General features: G+C 58.2%; 1 protein-coding gene across 8 annotated transcripts in view; it reads right to left on the minus strand.

The window, feature by feature from the left end:
• Positions 1–16,782, minus strand: part of DLGAP4 (DLG associated protein 4) — a 153,836-nt gene that overhangs the window by 59,815 nt on the left and 77,239 nt on the right. For all 8 annotated transcript variants that reach the window (XM_036395941.2, XM_054516665.1, XM_054516664.1 and 5 more), the window contains exons 3-4: positions 9,925–10,015; positions 325–1,342 (exon numbers count right to left, since the gene is read on the minus strand). In XM_036395941.2, the coding sequence (XP_036251834.1) occupies positions 325–1,275 (951 nt within the window). In that variant the 5' untranslated portion in view covers positions 1,276–1,342; positions 9,925–10,015. The remainder of the gene's footprint in view (positions 1–324; positions 1,343–9,924; positions 10,016–16,782) is intronic.

Genomic DNA, 16,782 nt, shown 5'->3' on the forward strand with positions numbered 1-16,782 from the left:
GGGGACACGTGGGAGCCCTGCAGGGAATGGGGTCACACCCAGCAGAGGAGGTGGGGTGGCATGTCCCCTCCACAGGGACTGGAGGCGCTGGGACTGTGCCGCAGCTGTGGGAGATGGACCCCATTAGCATCAGTGTCCCCACAGGAGGAGTAGGGGCCTGTTCCCAGGGCCCTCCCCAGCCCTCTCCTGGCAGTGTGACCCAAGCTGGCAGCTGAACCATCTGGAGATGTTGGATAAGGTCACATGGGTGCCCACCAAGAGGATGTCCCTGAGCTCCTGTGCTCTCCCTGCACGGAGCACCCCAGATTCCCCCGTGGCACCCACCTGCAGGTAGTGGTAGGCCAGGTCCTGGTGGCAGGACTTGGATTTGAGCAAGGCTTTGTCGATGGTGGCGGAGGCCTTCTGGCACACCTCCCGGGCATGGCTGAGCGTCAGCGTGGACCAGGAGCCCCGCTTGATGTAGTTGGAGTCGTTGTTGATGGGGATATTGGTGCAAGGGGTGACCTTGAGGTCGTTATTGCTCTTGGAGGATTTCAGCATGTGCTCGCTGATGGTGTTGTAGGCGTGCATGAAGTACTTTGGCTGGCTGTGGTCGGGCTGCCGGCCCAGCGTCATCAGCCCCATGGGGTTGCGGTAGCTGCAGGTGTCGCTGTCCAGGTTGTCATCGGAGCTCCACCAGCCCGAGATGTTGGACCTGGTCCTGCGCTTGGGCTCGGAGGTCTTTGCCCGGTCCTTGCTCTTGCTCCTCCGGTTTTGCTTGGTGTCATCTGCCCCCTTCTTCCCGTTCACGTTGCCCTTGGCGGGGCCCTCCAGGGACTGGGACTTGGCAAAGAGCTTCTGCACGGAGTGCACCAGGTGCCGGATGCGGCCCGGGCTCTCGCTCCGGTGCTTGGCGTCGCTCCGCTGGAACTGCAGCGTGCTGAAGCCATCCCTGTGGATGGGCAGCTGCTTCTCAAACTGGTCGAGGAGGTTGGCAGGCAGGCGGTTGATCTTTGTGGCTTGGGCGTGGCTCGGAAAAGGGTTTTCATCCGGGACCTCGAAGTGGGAGTTGTAATGGATGCGGGGGAAAGTGCTGCTGTTGGAGATCTGGTTGTTGAGCGGCAGGAGACAGTCGCCGTGTACGGTGTTCTGGGCCGGGAATCGGGGATCCATGGTGAAGGAGTCGGTGGGGCTGAGGAGATAAGGGTTCCTGTCCTGGGGGGCATAAAGAGAGTCTTGAGGGGAGTCCAGGTTTTCGGAGAGATGGCGGCTTCTGTTGTCTCCTAAGCCCTTCATGGTCCCGGTGCTTCCTAGACCATGGCTCAGGGACGGTGTGGCAGAGCCCTCGCAGACCTCCCTGCAGCTGGAGGAAGAGACCAGATGTTAAGAGACCACTGTGAACCCCTCTGGCAGCCCACTCCTCACTGGGGGCACATCCCTGTCCCCCTCTGAAAGCAAATGCCACCACGGTTAAGGGACAAAGGAGAGAAGCAGGATGGCAGAGGCAGGAGGGGAGGAGAAGGGGTGTGAGACCAGGGGCTGGAGAGAGCAGGCCCAGCAGAGGAGGGGCAGGATTCACGTTCCCACTGCAGCTGCAGCGCTCGTGTGCCTCAGTGCCCAGCCACAGGCTGCTCAGCAACACTGCTGCTGCTGCTCTGCTGCTGCACGTGGGATTGAACAGCGTGACAGAGGCACTGCCAGCAGGTCCCTGCTCTGTCCATCTGCTCAGCTGGGAGGAAAGCCTGCTGTCAAAGCCCAGCAGGTCCTGCTGAGCCCAGCCAGTCTGGAGCTGAGCACCCCAGCTTTGCAGGGTGCCTGGTGTTCCCAGGTGATGGATCCCAGGGCTGGCACAGCTCCCACAGCTGTGCTAATGTGACACCATTGCAAACACCTCTGCTGCCTTCCTGGCAGGTTCTGCCCTGGAGCACAGCGTGTCAGTAGCTCCATAAGAGCTGAGGTGTTTCTGAGCACTCAGAGCCTGACCTGAGAAGCTGTTGGCTGCTCAGACGATAATTCCTGCTGGGCTGCACCACTCCTTAGGAGCTGTGTCACCAGTTCCACCCTCCCAGCCAGCCCCTCTGTCCCCTCTGCCACAGTGAGGGGCTGGGGTGGGTCCTTCCTTTCAGCAGGTACAGAATCCCTGTGGGTGGTGGAAAGGCAGCTGGATCCCCTGAGGGATCCTCACTGAATATCTCCCCAGTGGTCTTGCCCCATCCTGCTTGGTTCAAAGGGATCCTCATCTTTACTGTGTTATACAGGGAAAAATGACAAACCTTTTGGGTTTGCTTAAAAGAAAAATCAATGAACATTTATATGAGTTGAGCTGTCAATCAACAAGTTGATTTTCCATACTCAAAACTTAAAATCACAGAGTGTATAAATGAACTCTTATTTCCTGTTACATTTTAGTTTAGTTTCTTAGTTCCTTTTTGGTTTAGTTTGAGTGTTGCTCAAAAAAGAGAGAGTGGCTTTTAAGAGATGCAGATGGTATGTCCCTGTGAGGAGCACAGGTGGCAGTCTGTGCTCCTAGCTTCTCCCTTTCAGCCATGAATGCGTCTCCAGTCTCCTCCAGGAACTTGTCCCCCACGTGCAGCGAGGCCAGCAAAGGGGTGTGGGAGTGGAGTGACCACTGCAGGGTGGCAGGAATCGACAGGCTCGTCTTCCTCACTCAGGCAAAAATATATTAATAATGAAAAGCAGCCAGAGCTTTAAATAATTGTTTGGAAGCACGAAAGAAAAAGAAGTAGAATTTATTCCATGGCTTAATGGGCTTTGCAGTCTCCATTTAACTCTGTCACTCCCAGTGGGTTGGCAGAGCCAAGCTGGGCTTTGTAAAGCTGCAGCAAGCACAGCCTGTGCTTCCCACCCTGCTCCAATGGAGACCCCAGTCCCCCTCCCCTGAGCCCTGCTCAGAGGGTCCTGCCCAGGCTGACCTCAGCCCACCTGCTCTGGGCACTGCCCACTGCTCCCTGCACCCATGGTAACTTCCCAGCACTGGGCATCCCTGGGCATCCCAGGCCCATGGGGCTGGTCCTGACCCGGGCCCTGCAGAGGCTGCACGGCCCCATGCAGTGGCTGCTCCTTTCCTCCTGCTGAGCTGCTCCAGCAGCCTCCACCTCCAAGCTGTGCCCTGCCCCTGCTGGGCTGTGCTGCTCTGGGAGTGAAGATTGGCCCCTCTGCCCCACACAGACAGTGCCCAGGCATTTGGGGATGGGGACATGGCCTGAGCTGGGAAGAGCTGACACCAAACCTGAACTTTCTGCCCAAACACCAAATGCAGCCTTAGCCTTGACTGGGGCCCAGCTGCTTCTGGTCCCTGTGGGTGCAATCCTAATGCCCCTGTAATTCCCCTGTGGGTGCGATCCTAATTCCCCTGCAGGTGTGATCCTAATTCCCACTGTGCTCTCCAGCAGCATCAGCCCCCTGGAGTCCCCTGCCCATGGGACCCACTGGGCTGGTGGATCTGGGGTGGTGCTGGTTGGGGGGTGCCAGCAGGGAGGCTCAGGCTGTGCCAGCTGGCACCCACAGTGCCCACAGAGCAGGGACAGAGAGTCCCAGGTGATGTTCCCAGAGGAAACCCTCCAGGCAGAAGGGAAGGATGGGGTGTAGGACAGGCTCCAGGCTGAGCTATTGATCTGAATTCCAGGTGGCTTTGGATGGCCAAGCTCCACCTGCACACCTTGGAGAGAAGCCCTGCAGGAGGCAGAAGCTCAAATCCTCCCTGAACACCACCCAGGCTCAGCTCTGCCTGCCACAGCCACTCTCCCTCCCCTCCTTCCCCCAGTAAATCCCAGTAAAATCCTTCCCTTGTGCCCAGGGCCCTCCTGCTCCAAGAGATGCTGTGGAACCAGGCTCACAGGAACCACCACAGGAACCAGGCTCCCTGAGGAGACTTCACACCCTGATTTGATTACAAAGGGATGTCTCTGGATATTGATAGTAAATACATCTTTGCCTTCTGAGAGCAGGTGATCTTTGAAGCAGGAATCTCCTCCAAAGGCAGCCCATGACTGCCTTGTGCTCACTGGGCTCCAGATAAACTCAAACTGCCTTAAGAATCAAAGGAAGTAGGGACATGAAATGGAATGAAGCAATGCAGATCAATGCTGTGCAGTGAAGGTCTGGTGTGCACAGGAGGAGGAGAAGAGCCAAGGCCAGGCTGGTTCCAGGTGCTGGAGAGGCAGAGGGGCAGGGAGGAAACCCTGAGGGGCTGGGGGATGAGTGGGAAAGGAGAGAAGAGAAGGTTTTGGAAGGGCAGGAGCAGAAGGGGTGGGAAGGTGGGAGCAGGGGAGGGCGGGGAGCTCCCTCTCTCCCAGACTGGTTTCCCCCTGCCAAGGGTGGGCACTCACTGCTGTGTGGCAGAGTTCACTGCTCCCTTCTGCTGTGGGGCTGCCCCAGGTGTGATCCTGCAGCCTGTCCTGCCTGCTCCAGGATCCCTTCCCTTGGCAGCAAGGGAGGTGTGAGGTGCATCCCTGCTGGGGGCACATCCTAGTGCCCACCATGGTGTCTTTGCTGCCTCCTCTGGCAGCTGGCCTCCCTCTAAGATGGATTAAACTGTTTTCCTACATTTCAATTACCCTCTGCAATCCTTGGCACTTTGTTGAGACATGGGGACAGGGAAAGGAAAAGTCCAGTAAGATCTTCCCCACCGTCTTTTGGATTTGGAAGAATGGAAAAAGCTTGAAACTAAATCTCCCAAATCCGAGATCCTGCAGCTCACAAACTGTCAAGGTCTGTCTCCTGGGACAGGTGTCAGCCCAGTGTCCCTGCTGTGTCACCCTGCCCTGAGCCAGGCACCCAAGCAGAGGTGGTCAGCCCCTGCACCACAGAGGGGACACCAGGGTCACTGCAGGAGAAGACCTGTCCAGAAGAGGGTCCCAGAGGGGCTGCCAGGGCCAGGACAGGACCCCTGAGCCCATGGAAGGGACTGGTTTCACCCCTTACCTCTGTTCCCCTCAGTCTGTTTCCTCAGGACTGCCCTTGCTCCTCCCAGTGGCTTTGCTGATGCTCAGAGGGGATGGACTGACCTGACCTGAGCTGATTTATGGCACTTTTGTGTGCACCAGACCCCAGCCAGAGGCAGCTTCAGGGCCTGGTTCACAGCCTGCAGGTTTGGGTGGGCTGCACCCAACCCACCTCCAGCAGCACCTCCAGCAGCTCCAGACACCAGGCAGGGCCTGGAACCACAGAACAGAATTCCTGAGTGGCTTGGGGTGGAGGGACCTTAAAGTCCATGGGCAGGGACACTTTGCACAAGACCTGGAAGGTTGCTCCAAGCCCCAACCAACCTGGCCTTGGACACTTCCAGGGATGGGTCTCCAGGCAGTGAGGCACCACAGGCTGTGATCAGCTTCTGGCTGGGGCTCTGCACCACAGGGGAATTGGGCAATGCCACTGCCCACCATGCCCCTCCTCAACTCCTGGGGTGGACGTGGCTTTCAGAAGATGCTGCTCTATTTCTATTGTCTTCAATGTTGCAAATCCACCTTAGACCAGCTTACCTGAGGGCACAGAGAAGGCAGAGAATGAGGAGACTCCCTGCCCTCTCACAGCCTCACCCCACTGCTCTCTGCTCCAGGATCTCTCTTTGCAGCTGGCTGGCATTTGCCAGCCCAAACCATGGCAGAGGCCCTGGGCAGGGCTCAGTCCTTCTCACCAAGCCTGCCAGATCCCAGGGAGCTCTGAGAGCACTCCACACTCTAACTACTACCCAGATTTCTGCCCCTTGTATGTGCATGTTGTAGCCAGAAGTGTTCCACAGGTGTGTGGATGTGGCACTTGGGGACGCGGTGTAGGGGTGAAGGTGGCAGTGCTGGGTCAATGGTCAGAGTCCATGGAGGCCTTTTCCAACCTCACTGGTTCCATGGGGGCACATCCAGCTCCATGTGGCTGTGGGGTGTGTGTGACACAGTGCTGTGTGTGACACAGTGCTGTGTGTGACACATCATGGCTGCCCAGGTGTACGGGCTGTGAGGGGGTGCATCTGTGACTGGGGTGCCCTGGGTGTTTCAGGGCTCCTGCAGAACCAGGGAGCGCTGGGCTGGGGGCTCATTTCACCCTCCAGGGCAGCTCTGTGCTGCCTCCCTGCTGCCTTTGCCCCTGCCCTTGGCACACAAGTGCCACACAAGGACTCCCTGTCCCCTCCCTGGCCACCGCGCTCTGCTGATGCAGCCATGGCTGCCACAGCTGAGCCATGCCTTGGCCCAGAAAAGGGCACTTGAAGAGCTCCCCACATGGAGCTGAGGCCCTGGCACAGGGTGCCCAGAGCAGCTGTGGCTGCCCCTGGATCCCTGGAATGTCCAAGGCCAGGTTGGATGGGGCTTGGAGCAGCCTGGGACAGTGGGAAGTGTCCCTGCCATGGCAGGGGGTGGGACTGGATGGCTTCAAGGTCCCTTCCTACCCAAACCATTCCAGAATTCTCTGGTTTCCTGGTTCCATGTAGTACTGAGGCAGGGCTGGCCAGAAAGGGCTGGGAGCCACTTGGGTGATGCTCAGGAGGGGCTGGCAGCACATCAGGAGATGCAGCAGCCTGTGAAACTGGACTGCCCAGAGCACACATCCTCTAGGAGGAAGCCACCCCGGGCTGATGGGGCTGAGGGCACCCTTGGGGTCAGCCTGTCCTGCCCTCTGCCCATCAGCTCCTCCAGGGCTGCACATCCCCCGGCCCAGCCATCCAGGCTGGCTGCAAACACAGAGGTGCCTTTTGTACCTGGAGCCAGCAGCTCGATAAACACGGGCTGCAATCCGGGGAGGTGATTTGCCACCTGCAGGGGGAAAATGCCTCCCTCTCCTGCTGTGGGAAGCTGAAAGGATCTGCGAGCTGTGCTGCAGGTGACGTGGGCCTGCCCACGCGGAGCCCAGCGTTCCCTGAATTAGCAGGAGCTCTGGATGTGCTGCTGGGGCCGCTGCCTGCCAGAGCCCTGCATTAATGATGATTCAGAGTTCACAATCTGATCGTGGCCGATAAAAATAGCTGGAACAATTCCTTACACAACAGAGCCCCCTCCTGCCACGCTGCTCCTGGGATGCTGGGCAGAGCCGTGCCCAGGGATGGGCAGCAGAGAGCACTGCCCGTCCTGGGATGGAGGCAGGGGCTCCTGAGGAGGAGTTAATGCCACCCACCGTGACAGTGCCACCAGGGAGCCAAGCACAGCAATGGAGGGGACAGCGGCTTCCAGCAAGCCAAGTGTGTCACCTTTTGGGATCCCTGCTTAGGGGACAGGGAGTCCTCAGTGGGTCTTCCTAGTGCCTAAGGGTATCCAGGGCTCACCCTGCCCATCCTCACCCTGCCAGGCAGGTGAAATGCAGCCAATGCCAGCCTGAGCTCGGCAGTCTGATCCCTCAGCTGCATCCCTGGGCAAGGATTTCCCCACATCCCTCCTCATGAGGGAATACATGGCTGGTGCCCTTTGAATGAGGCATCTACACACAGCTCCAGAGGCCCCATAACAGCTGAACACCAGTGGGTGATGAGAAGGATGGGATCTGACTGGCACCATCCCAAAATGACAAAGAGTAATTTATCTTAAGAACTCTAACTACTAAACTCTAACTACTATCTTTTTTTGTTTGTTTGTTTGTTTTTTGTTTTTAATCTACCAGCAAAACCAAATGCTGTGAAAGTCAAAGGCTGTGATATGCCAAAGATTTTTGACTTCAGGTGTTGTCTAAGCTGCAGGAGCAGATGAACTCCTGAGAGAGACAGAGAACTTATTTCCATACAGATGTCACTGGAAATATAACCAACTCTCCAGGGAACAAAACCCCAGAAATTCTGCAACCTATTTGTCTGTCCCTAAATAGAAGTTTCTCAAAGTTCTCTGTGAGATGGGATTTGCTCTGAATCAGGAAATGCAAAGCATTAAGTAGGTCAAATGAGACAAATGAGACAGATAAGAAAGGGAATTTTCAGGAAGGGAGCAGGACAGCTGATGAGGTGGCTGGAGGGGAAGGACCAGGGCAGGAGCTGGATTGTTGCCTTTGAAACCCACCTGCAGCCTCTGCTGCCTTGCAGAGCACTCGGGGCACAGGCTGGCGACCACATGGGGCATGTTCCAGCTTGGCTGGAAGAGCAGCTAATGAGAAAGAACATCCTGGCCCAAAGCCAACCTGTTCTGGCCAGTGGTGTTCAAGGTTGGTGTTCAAGGGGTCTGGAGGGGGTGAGGGGGTGTCTGCACGGCCTCCAGGGAGCGAGTGTGGGATGCAAAGCCCTCAATGCAAAGCCCTGACCATGGCTGCCCTTGAGCTGCCTCTGTCCTGCTCCCAGGGGTGGACGTGTCCAGCCTTGCACTGAGAACTTGGGACCCAGGCAAGCCAGAGACTCTGCTTGGCCTCCTGTGCTGCCAGCCTGCCCTGACCCCATCTGAGCCCTCCTGCCTCTCTGTGCTGCCAGAGCCATCAGCAGCCCCAGGGCCACGGCCCCAGTGCCCCTCCCAGGGCACAAAGACCACACTGAGGAGGAGGAACTTCAGCCTGGAGAGAGGAGACTGAGGTCAAACTCCATTGGAGTCTTTGAGGAGGAGGAACTTCAGCCTGGAGAGGAGGAGACTGAGGTCAAACTTCATTGGAGTCTTCACGGGGGGAAGGTGCTGAGCTCTGCTCTGTGTGACCAGTGACAGGACAGGGAATGGCTGGAGCTGGGCCAGGGCAGGCTCAGGCTGGATACCAGGGAAAGGTTCCTCATCCAGAGGGTGCTGGCACTGCCCAGGCTCCCCAGGGAATGGGCACGGCCCTGAGGCTGCTCCCCAAGGAGTGTTTGGACAGTGCTGCCAGGCACAGGCTGGGACTGTTGGGGTGGCTGTGCAGGGTCAGAGTAGGATCGATGATCCTTGTGGGCCCCTTCCAACTCAGCTCATTCCATGATTCTCTGTGTCGTTGCCCTTAATGTGGGTGGCAGAGTTGTTACAGGATGCTCTGAAAGGCCGTGTCTGTCACTGCTGCACCACCAGCTGAGCAAGGACCTTCCTGTGCTCCAGGGCAGAGGTTCCCGCTCCCTAAATCTCCACACGAAGGCAGGCAGGGCCCTGCCTGCATTTGGGATGCAGCCTGGAGATGCTTTTGGCACTGGCTTTGCTCAGGGCCTCAAACAAAGCAGCTCCTGTAGCCTGAGGGTCCTGGGATGAAGAGGAGCAGGAGGAAGAGGCAGCAGCTCCCTGTGCCCTCCCTTCGGAGCCGGGCTGGGCCCGTGTGCAGAGCTCGGAGCTCGGAACATTTCCTTTGTCTCAAAGTGGGTCAGGCGGAGGCGTGACGTTACCATGGCAATGGGCAGCAGATTTCATAACTTTATTTTGTGGGGCGTGGCGCAGGATTCTCCAGGAGACGGAGGGAGGGTTGTCATTGAATCACCCTCCAGCTTCCCTTCCCCAGGCTGCTCCCGCAGGAGCTCCACTGCCCCTTGGGCACACGCACAGAGCCGGGGCTGTGCCCCCCGGGCCCCTTGGGAGTGCCAAAGCCACCCAGGGCCATCCCAAAGCCACCCTGGGGCCATCCCAAAGCCACCCTGGGGCCATCCCAAAGCCACCCCAGGGCCATCCCAAAGCCACCTCAGGGCCATCCCAAAGCCATCCCGGGTCCACCCCAAAGCCACCCCAGGGCCATCCCAAAGCCACCCCAGGGCCATCCCAAAGCCACCCCAGGACCATCCCAAAGCCATCCCAGGGCCATCCCAAAGCCACCCCGGGGCCATCCCAGAGCCACTCTGGGGCCATCCCAAAGCCACCCCAGGGCCATCCCAAAGCCACCCTAGAGCCATCCCAAAGCCATCCCAGGGCCATCCCAAAGCCACCCCGGGGCCATCCCAAAGCCACCTCAGGGCCATCCCAAAGCCATCCCGGGGCCATCCCAAAGCCATCCCAGGGCCATCCCAAAGCCACCCCGGGGCCATCCCAAAGCCACCCCGGGTCCACCCCAAAGCCATCCCAAAGCCACCCCGGGGCCATCCCGTACCTCTCAGCTCGCTGGGCTCAGCACTAGGCCAGACTCAGCATCCTGAGCACCGTGTGTCCCTCTGGGCTCCAGGGCTGTCCCTCATGAAGACCTGCAGGGCAGAGCGAAAAGGGGCCGTGTCCTCCCAGGGATCAGAGAGGTGTCTGTGATCCCTGTGATCAGAGTTCAACTCCCTGACAAACATCCCACCGCCCAATGCTGCAAACACTCGACTGCTCTGCCTGATACCCAGGCTGTGTCCAGCAAAGGGCAAATGGCAGAGGGGGAGGCAGAGGCAGTGCCCACAGGATGGGGAAAGATGTGGGAGTGAGTCCTGTGTCACTCTGGTGTCACATGGACTGAGAGGCTGAGCTGGAGATCAGCCAGGTAGGGAGGAGAACATCCAAAATGCTCCTTGCTGGGGGCTCAGGCCTGGGCAGAGCCCCTTTGTGGGAAAGTGCTCTTTGTCTTCCCTTCCCTTGTTTGTTTATCATGGACTCAGCCCCTGCAGTCCGTGGCGATGCCAGGAGCCACTGAGCTGGGCAGGGGGATCCTGTCACCCTCTGTGCCTCAGCCTCTGGGCTGTCCCCTTTGAGCCGAGCCCAGGGAGGCAGGAGGGACAATCCTGGGGACAATCCCCCTGCCTGGGGTGGCAGATGGCACCTCTGGTGCTCCCCTTGCTGTGTCCCAGCACAGCAGAACCTGTTCTGACTGTCACCTCCAGCTGCTCACGGCAGCTCCCACTCAGCCTCTCCCATCTGGTCACTAGGTGCTACTGTGCTGCAGCTAAAGCCTGCTGCTTCCTCCTTCCCTGCCACCCAACCACGCTGCAAACCATGGCAAAAATGCTCCCTCTGTGAAAAACCAGCTAAATAAGTCTGGGAAACCCCCCCATGTTTCTTGTGTCCCCAAAACCCCACTGCCCCACAGAGAACACAGCCTGAGTTATCCACTCAGTGGTGTTGGGGTTTGCCTTGATGAGCACCCACAGCCTGTCTGCCCTGCACTGGGAGCTGCTGGGGCAAATTGGGCAGCTCCTGCTGCAGGGAAGGAGGGGTTGGAAATGGCATGGGAACCAAAACAGGAGTTAGCCTTCCTAGGACAGCTTTTTCATTCCCACTTGAATGGAGGAGGCCATCTAGGTTTGAGAAGGTCTGTGAAAGCTCAAAGAGGGGTGAAAATAGGTGAACCCCAGTTTCTTGGCTCGGATGGAAGGCTGGGACAAGGACACAAATCTCAGCAATTTTTCTAGGAAAGCCAGATCCAGGTGCTGGGCTTGACTCCCCCCCCCCGGTGATGCAGAAGAGGAGCAAACCCAGAGATGAGGCAGCAGCTCTTTGTCCCCAGAATGGAGAGATGGGCACTGCAGTGCTTCTGAGGCCCTACTGTGCCCCTGCCACACCCAGCCAGAGGGGCTTCTCCTGCCTGGGGCACACCCAGCCCGGGTGCCTGGCTGGGGCACCGTGCTCTCCTCAGACAGGCCCAGCAGCCTCCTGGAACCTGTGCCAAGGAAGCAAAGCCTGGGGAGATGGAGAGGCACAGTGCAGGCAGAGAACAGAGGACTGTGCTCACTCCAAGGCCCTCAGAGGGGATATCCCAACAGACAGAAGAATGGGAAGCCTGGGCAGATCAGCAGACTGGCCTCCTAAAGTGGGTACAAACCCTCATCACCTCCCCACTGTGGCCCAGCACTGCAGAGGGAAATGCTAAAGCAAAGGGATGTGTGCTGGGACAGCCGAGCAGGGCATTTGCATCTGTCCCCAAAGCTCCCCTGCCTCCTACACCAACACCCCCCTCTCTCCCCTGACTTTCTTGCTGCTGCTGGGCTGTGAGGTCAGAGGCCGAGGCTGAGACAGAGTGAGGCACAAGTGGCTTCACCCAGCCCAGGAGGCCTCTGCTGTGGCCCAAGGGACACCTCCCCAGCCCAAAGGCAGACATTCCTGGGCTCAGGGGTGTCCCTGAGGTGGCTGTCAGCACACTGTGTGTGCCAGGATGAGCTGTGGCAGGGCCAGGTGCCACGGGCTGCACTGCACAGTCACTGCACTGGCACTGCCTGGCCCTCTCACAGCTTCTCCACGGCAAAGGGAATTCCAGCACTGGCAGCTGTGCTGAGTCTGAGCCCATGGTGCAGACAGCAGAGCCACCAGCACAGCCAGGATCCATGGCCAGTGCTGCCCCCAGTGTCAGCACCCAGCTGTCTCTGTGACCCACTGTGTGACAGTGCCCTGCTCTAGTGCCACCAGTGCTGGGATGGAGGGCAGCAGCACCAGAGCCACTGATGGCCACCATGGAGCCAGCAGCGCCTTCTAGGGACACCCCAGCACCCTCCTGGCTGCACAGGCACCAGCACCAGCACCCAGCATCCTGTAGCAGCAGTGGTGGCCATTGGGATGGAAGTGCCTGTCCAGAGCTGGCACCCCCCATCACGTCTGTGTGTGTCACCAGCACTCTCAGGGTGCCTCAGGCCCCCAGGAACAGCCAATCCTGGCACCCCCTGGCACATCCAACAGGTGGGAGAAGCAGGGCCTGGGTGCCAGGCCTCCCCTCACCCAGCAGGTTCCTCCAACTAAACAAGGTCATTGAAGCTCTGGAGCAAGAAGCATTTTGGTGTGGAACACTGTTTTTCCCTTTGCATGCTGTTCTTGCACAGAGAAAATGGCACCATAATTGCTTTTAATTAATATCAGCATCAACGCCCAAGAAAATGCAAATGAGCAATTGTGTCAGCAGCCCAACCACCTGATGTTACCAACCAGCCAGACACCTCCAGTGCCCCTTTCCTCCTCCCTCCACCCAGACACGTCCATTGTCCCCCTGTCCCTGCCTCCACTGTCCCCCTGTCCCTGCCTCCATTATCCCCCTGTCCCTGCCTCCACTGTCCCTCTGTCCCTGCCTCCACTGTCCCCCTGTCCCTTCCTCCACTGTCCCTCTGTCCCTGCCTCCATTGTCCCCCCTGTCCCTTCCTCCACTGTCCCTCTGTCCCTGCCTCCATTGTCCCCCTGTCCCTGCTTCCATTGTCCCCCTGTCCCTGCCTCCACTGTCCCCCTGTCCCTGCCTCCACTGTCCCCCTGTCCCTGCTGTGCTCACAGCAGGGTGCTCTCAGCTGGGTGTGAGGGGTGGGATGGAAGCTGCTGTGTGGAAGGACAGGAGAGGGGCTGGAAGCCCAGGGAAGGGGAGGGGGAGCAGGGGCCCAGCTGGGGCCCTGCTTTTCCAGGCAATGAGGGCACAGGATGCCAGAGGAAGCAGTCAAGGGTCCATCCAGGACCCTGCTCTGCTCAGGGGTGCCTTGCTGATGAACTGGTGCCCCTTCAAGACAATTTTGGTGAATGAGGTCTCAGATGCTCTGCAGCCAAGCCTCACTGGAGAATCAGCTGGTGATTATTGGTCTAAGGGAGGAGGCCACAGCCTGCCCTGCTGCAGCCTGGGTGGTTCTGTGTGGCTGGAGAAGGCCTTGAAGGGATGGATCTGGTGCTCCTGGTCCCACCTCAGAGGTGGCTGCAGGTTGGTGATGAAATATGAAGCATCAGTGTCTGCTGGGGCCTCCTGAGGAAGGCAATGGGGTTTCAGCCCAGTGAGCAGATGAGGAGGGCAGGGTGGTCCTTCCCCTTCTGCCACTCCAGGGCCACACTGGTGTGGTCACAGCCAGGGCACAGCAAGGCCAGCAGAGCTGGGCAGGTGCAGGTGGTGCTGGGATCTAATTCTAGGGAAATCCTGTGGAATGTTACAGCTCAAACAGCAGCATCTTGGGATGGTCCCTGTGAAAGAGAGGACCCTCCCAGGCTGGGCTGTCACCTCCTGCTCCTTCCTGTTCTCCTCCAGATTTGGAAGAGCCTCAGCAAACCACCCACAGCTGCTTTTGGTAAACCTGAGAGGAGATGAAGCCTCCATGCCAGGGAACAGGCACAGTGACCTGGCAGCCAGCCCAGAGCTGGACCCAGAGCTCTGTGAAAAGGCTGAGAGTCCCTGTGGGATCCCATGAGCACAGCAGGGAAGCTGCAGGGCTGGGGGATGAGCAGGCCTGGCACAGGGGCAGGGAGGAAAGGGTGAGGAGCAGGGCACAGCCCCACAGGCAGGTGCCCAGCAATGGCAAGGGGCTGAACAAGGGCCCCTTCCTCCTGCTGCCACCCCTCCTGCTGCTGTCCCCAGACTGAACCCCCTCTAACACTTGGATTTACAGACTGTAAGATCAGGGACAGACATTGCCAACCTTTCTGAAAGTGGCCACAACAGCATTGTGTGCAAATCCAGCAAGAGAACTAATGAAAATAAATATACATGGGCTCTTGTAATCTCTGCACCACTTCTCTGGGTAAAACAAATGCATTGAGCTCCTTTGGGCATCCCAGAAAGAATCACCAGGGAGGATGTTTGGGGCTGAGCTGGGGGCAGCACCTCCAGGGAAGGACAAGAGGCTGCTTGGAGAGAGGGGAGAGCACAGGTGAGGTATGGCTGAGCATAAGGCAGGAGATTTGTAGGCAGGATTAAGATCCTTCTGAGGAGGCATGGAAGGAAAAATATGTGTGCGAAAACACCAGAGGGAACAATGGAGCAAAGGTGGGAAGGGTGGGAAGTCCTGCTGAGCTCTGAGGAAGGTGCTCCCCTCCCCAAGCCCAGAAGGTTCCCACGCAGATGCCTCGTCAGCAGGGTCCTGTTGGGGCAGGGCAGCAGGGAAATGAGGTTACAGCACATGGAACGGGCTGTTCCTGCTCCTGTCCCTGCTCTCCTGACAGGAGGGTGTCCTGAGCACAAGGACAACACACACTGATCCTGCTGAAGATGGAAGTTGAAGTCAGCGAGAAGCTGAGGCAAAAGATCCACCCTGACAACTCCTACAGGTCAAACCCCACATCAATGTCAACAGTGATTCCTCTCAGTGTCCTTGGGGACAGAGTGGGGACCTGACAGTAGCACTCCTTTATACACAGGGGGGACTACCAGACCTTGGAGACACCTCCTAAAGGAAGAAGAGTGACTTTGAGTGCCTGAAGTCTGTTTGATTTGAAAGAAACATCACCCTCCCTTCTGCTGAGGTCTTATATTAAATTTGCTGGCACCAATTTACTAAATAAACACCGAGATAAGCTCTGCTCTACTCAACTGGTTCAGATTAGGTATTAGACAAAACAGTTTCACTGAAAGAGCGGCCAGGCACAGGAATGAGCTGCCCAGGGAGGAGGTGTGGAAGTGTTCAGGAGCCACTGGGATGTGGCACACAGAGATGTGGTTTAGGGGTGGCTATGGTGGGACTGGTGATCTTGATGGCTGGACTTGGTGATCTTGAAAGTCCCTTCCAAGTTGAGGATTCTGTGAGAAGGGAGCACGGCCAGGCCAGCAGCCCTGGAGGGCAGGGGAGGGCACTGAGGGCAGGGGTTACCTGTCCTTGGCATGGGAACAGCAGCAAACAGCCCTGAGATCCCAGGGCAGGAATGGGGGAAGGAGCTGGAAGGAGCGGAGCTGAGCCTCTCCCTCCAGGCAGTGAGAGACCTGTGCCCCCAGCAGGGAGGACAATGCTCCTGCTGAGGGACCCCAGGGGGGTGGCACATCCCCTCCCCAGGGCCCATCAGGGCATGTCTGTAAAGCTGGGCAGCCTGGAATTGTGAGCAGGGATTCTGCACTGGGGCCACAGCCCAGGGACAGGAGCTCCCAGGAGAGGCAGGGCACACCTGAGGCTGGGGACTGCAGGGACCTGGGAGAGGCTTCCTGAGGGCATGGGGGTGTGGGACAGACCACAGGACAGGAAATAGTGAGGGAGAAGAACAAACAGGAGGGACTGGGAGCCCTCACCTGTGTGACATCATGATGTGGAGAATAAAATTGGTCCAGACGAGGGACTTGGAGAGAAGAAATTCCCTAAGTGCCTTCCCACCAATGCCAGGGAGCCTGATAAAACACTCTGCTCACATATGGACAAGGATCTGACCTAGTTGTGCTCCTGAAACCTGGCTGGGAGCGTCACATAATTGGAGTGTTAAAACCAGCAAATGCTAAAATCAACAACTTGAGGGAGGAATGAGGGCGCAAAGGGGCATCAGATGTCATGGCAGGCAAGGTCAGCAGTTTGAATCATACCCACCTGCAAAGCTCTCAGATCTGCTCCAGCAGAGGAGAAGAAGGTGCAAGAATGCACAGGGCCCTCCCCAGGCTGGCAGCTGCTCTGCCAGCAGCTCTGTGATCTGCAGGGGAAACAGGTTCCCTTGCTATGGGAGAGACCAGTGCTGAGCCTGCATCCCAGGGTGAGCCCACCAGGGATGTGCAGGACACGGTGGCTCAACAGCTGGACACATCTGCACAGAATCCTGGCTAAGGTGAGACCCTGCCTCAGCCAGGGAAGGCAGAGGAGCAGGGCCTGTGTGGCACCCACAGTGCCCTACTGGAACAGGGAGTCAGTTTATGGCAGCTGGGTGTCTGGGAGGACGGTCACAGAATCAGGGAGTCAGTAAAACCAGAAAAGCCCTCTGAGATCCCCAAGTGCAACCCTTAACCCAGCACTGCCAGGTCCACCACTAACCCATGTCCCCAGGTGCCACATCCCCACCTTTTTTTAACACTTCCAGGGATGGCGGCTTCACCAGTGCCCTGGGCAGCTGTGCCAGTGCCTCAGCACCCTCGCTGTTAAGAAATTTCCCCTAATATCCAGTCTGAGTGACTGTGGAAAAGAATGGAGGCACACTGCCCCAAAGCCAGAGGAAGGCTTATTTCCAGTGCTACAGCTGCCCCTACACCCAGCCAGGGACTGTCCCTGGTGCTGCTGGCTCCTTGTGCAGCCCTGGGCTGAGCAGCACAGCCAGGGCACAGCGGGCTGGGACAGCCAGCCCAGGCTGCAATGGGGCTGCAGAGGGAGGAGAAGGCCAGAGGTGCTGCCTCAGAGCCACCTCCTGT

This window comes from Molothrus ater, chromosome 17, assembly GCF_012460135.2.
Source record: "Molothrus ater isolate BHLD 08-10-18 breed brown headed cowbird chromosome 17, BPBGC_Mater_1.1, whole genome shotgun sequence".
In the NCBI taxonomy this organism is placed as follows: Eukaryota; Metazoa; Chordata; class Aves; order Passeriformes; family Icteridae; genus Molothrus; species Molothrus ater.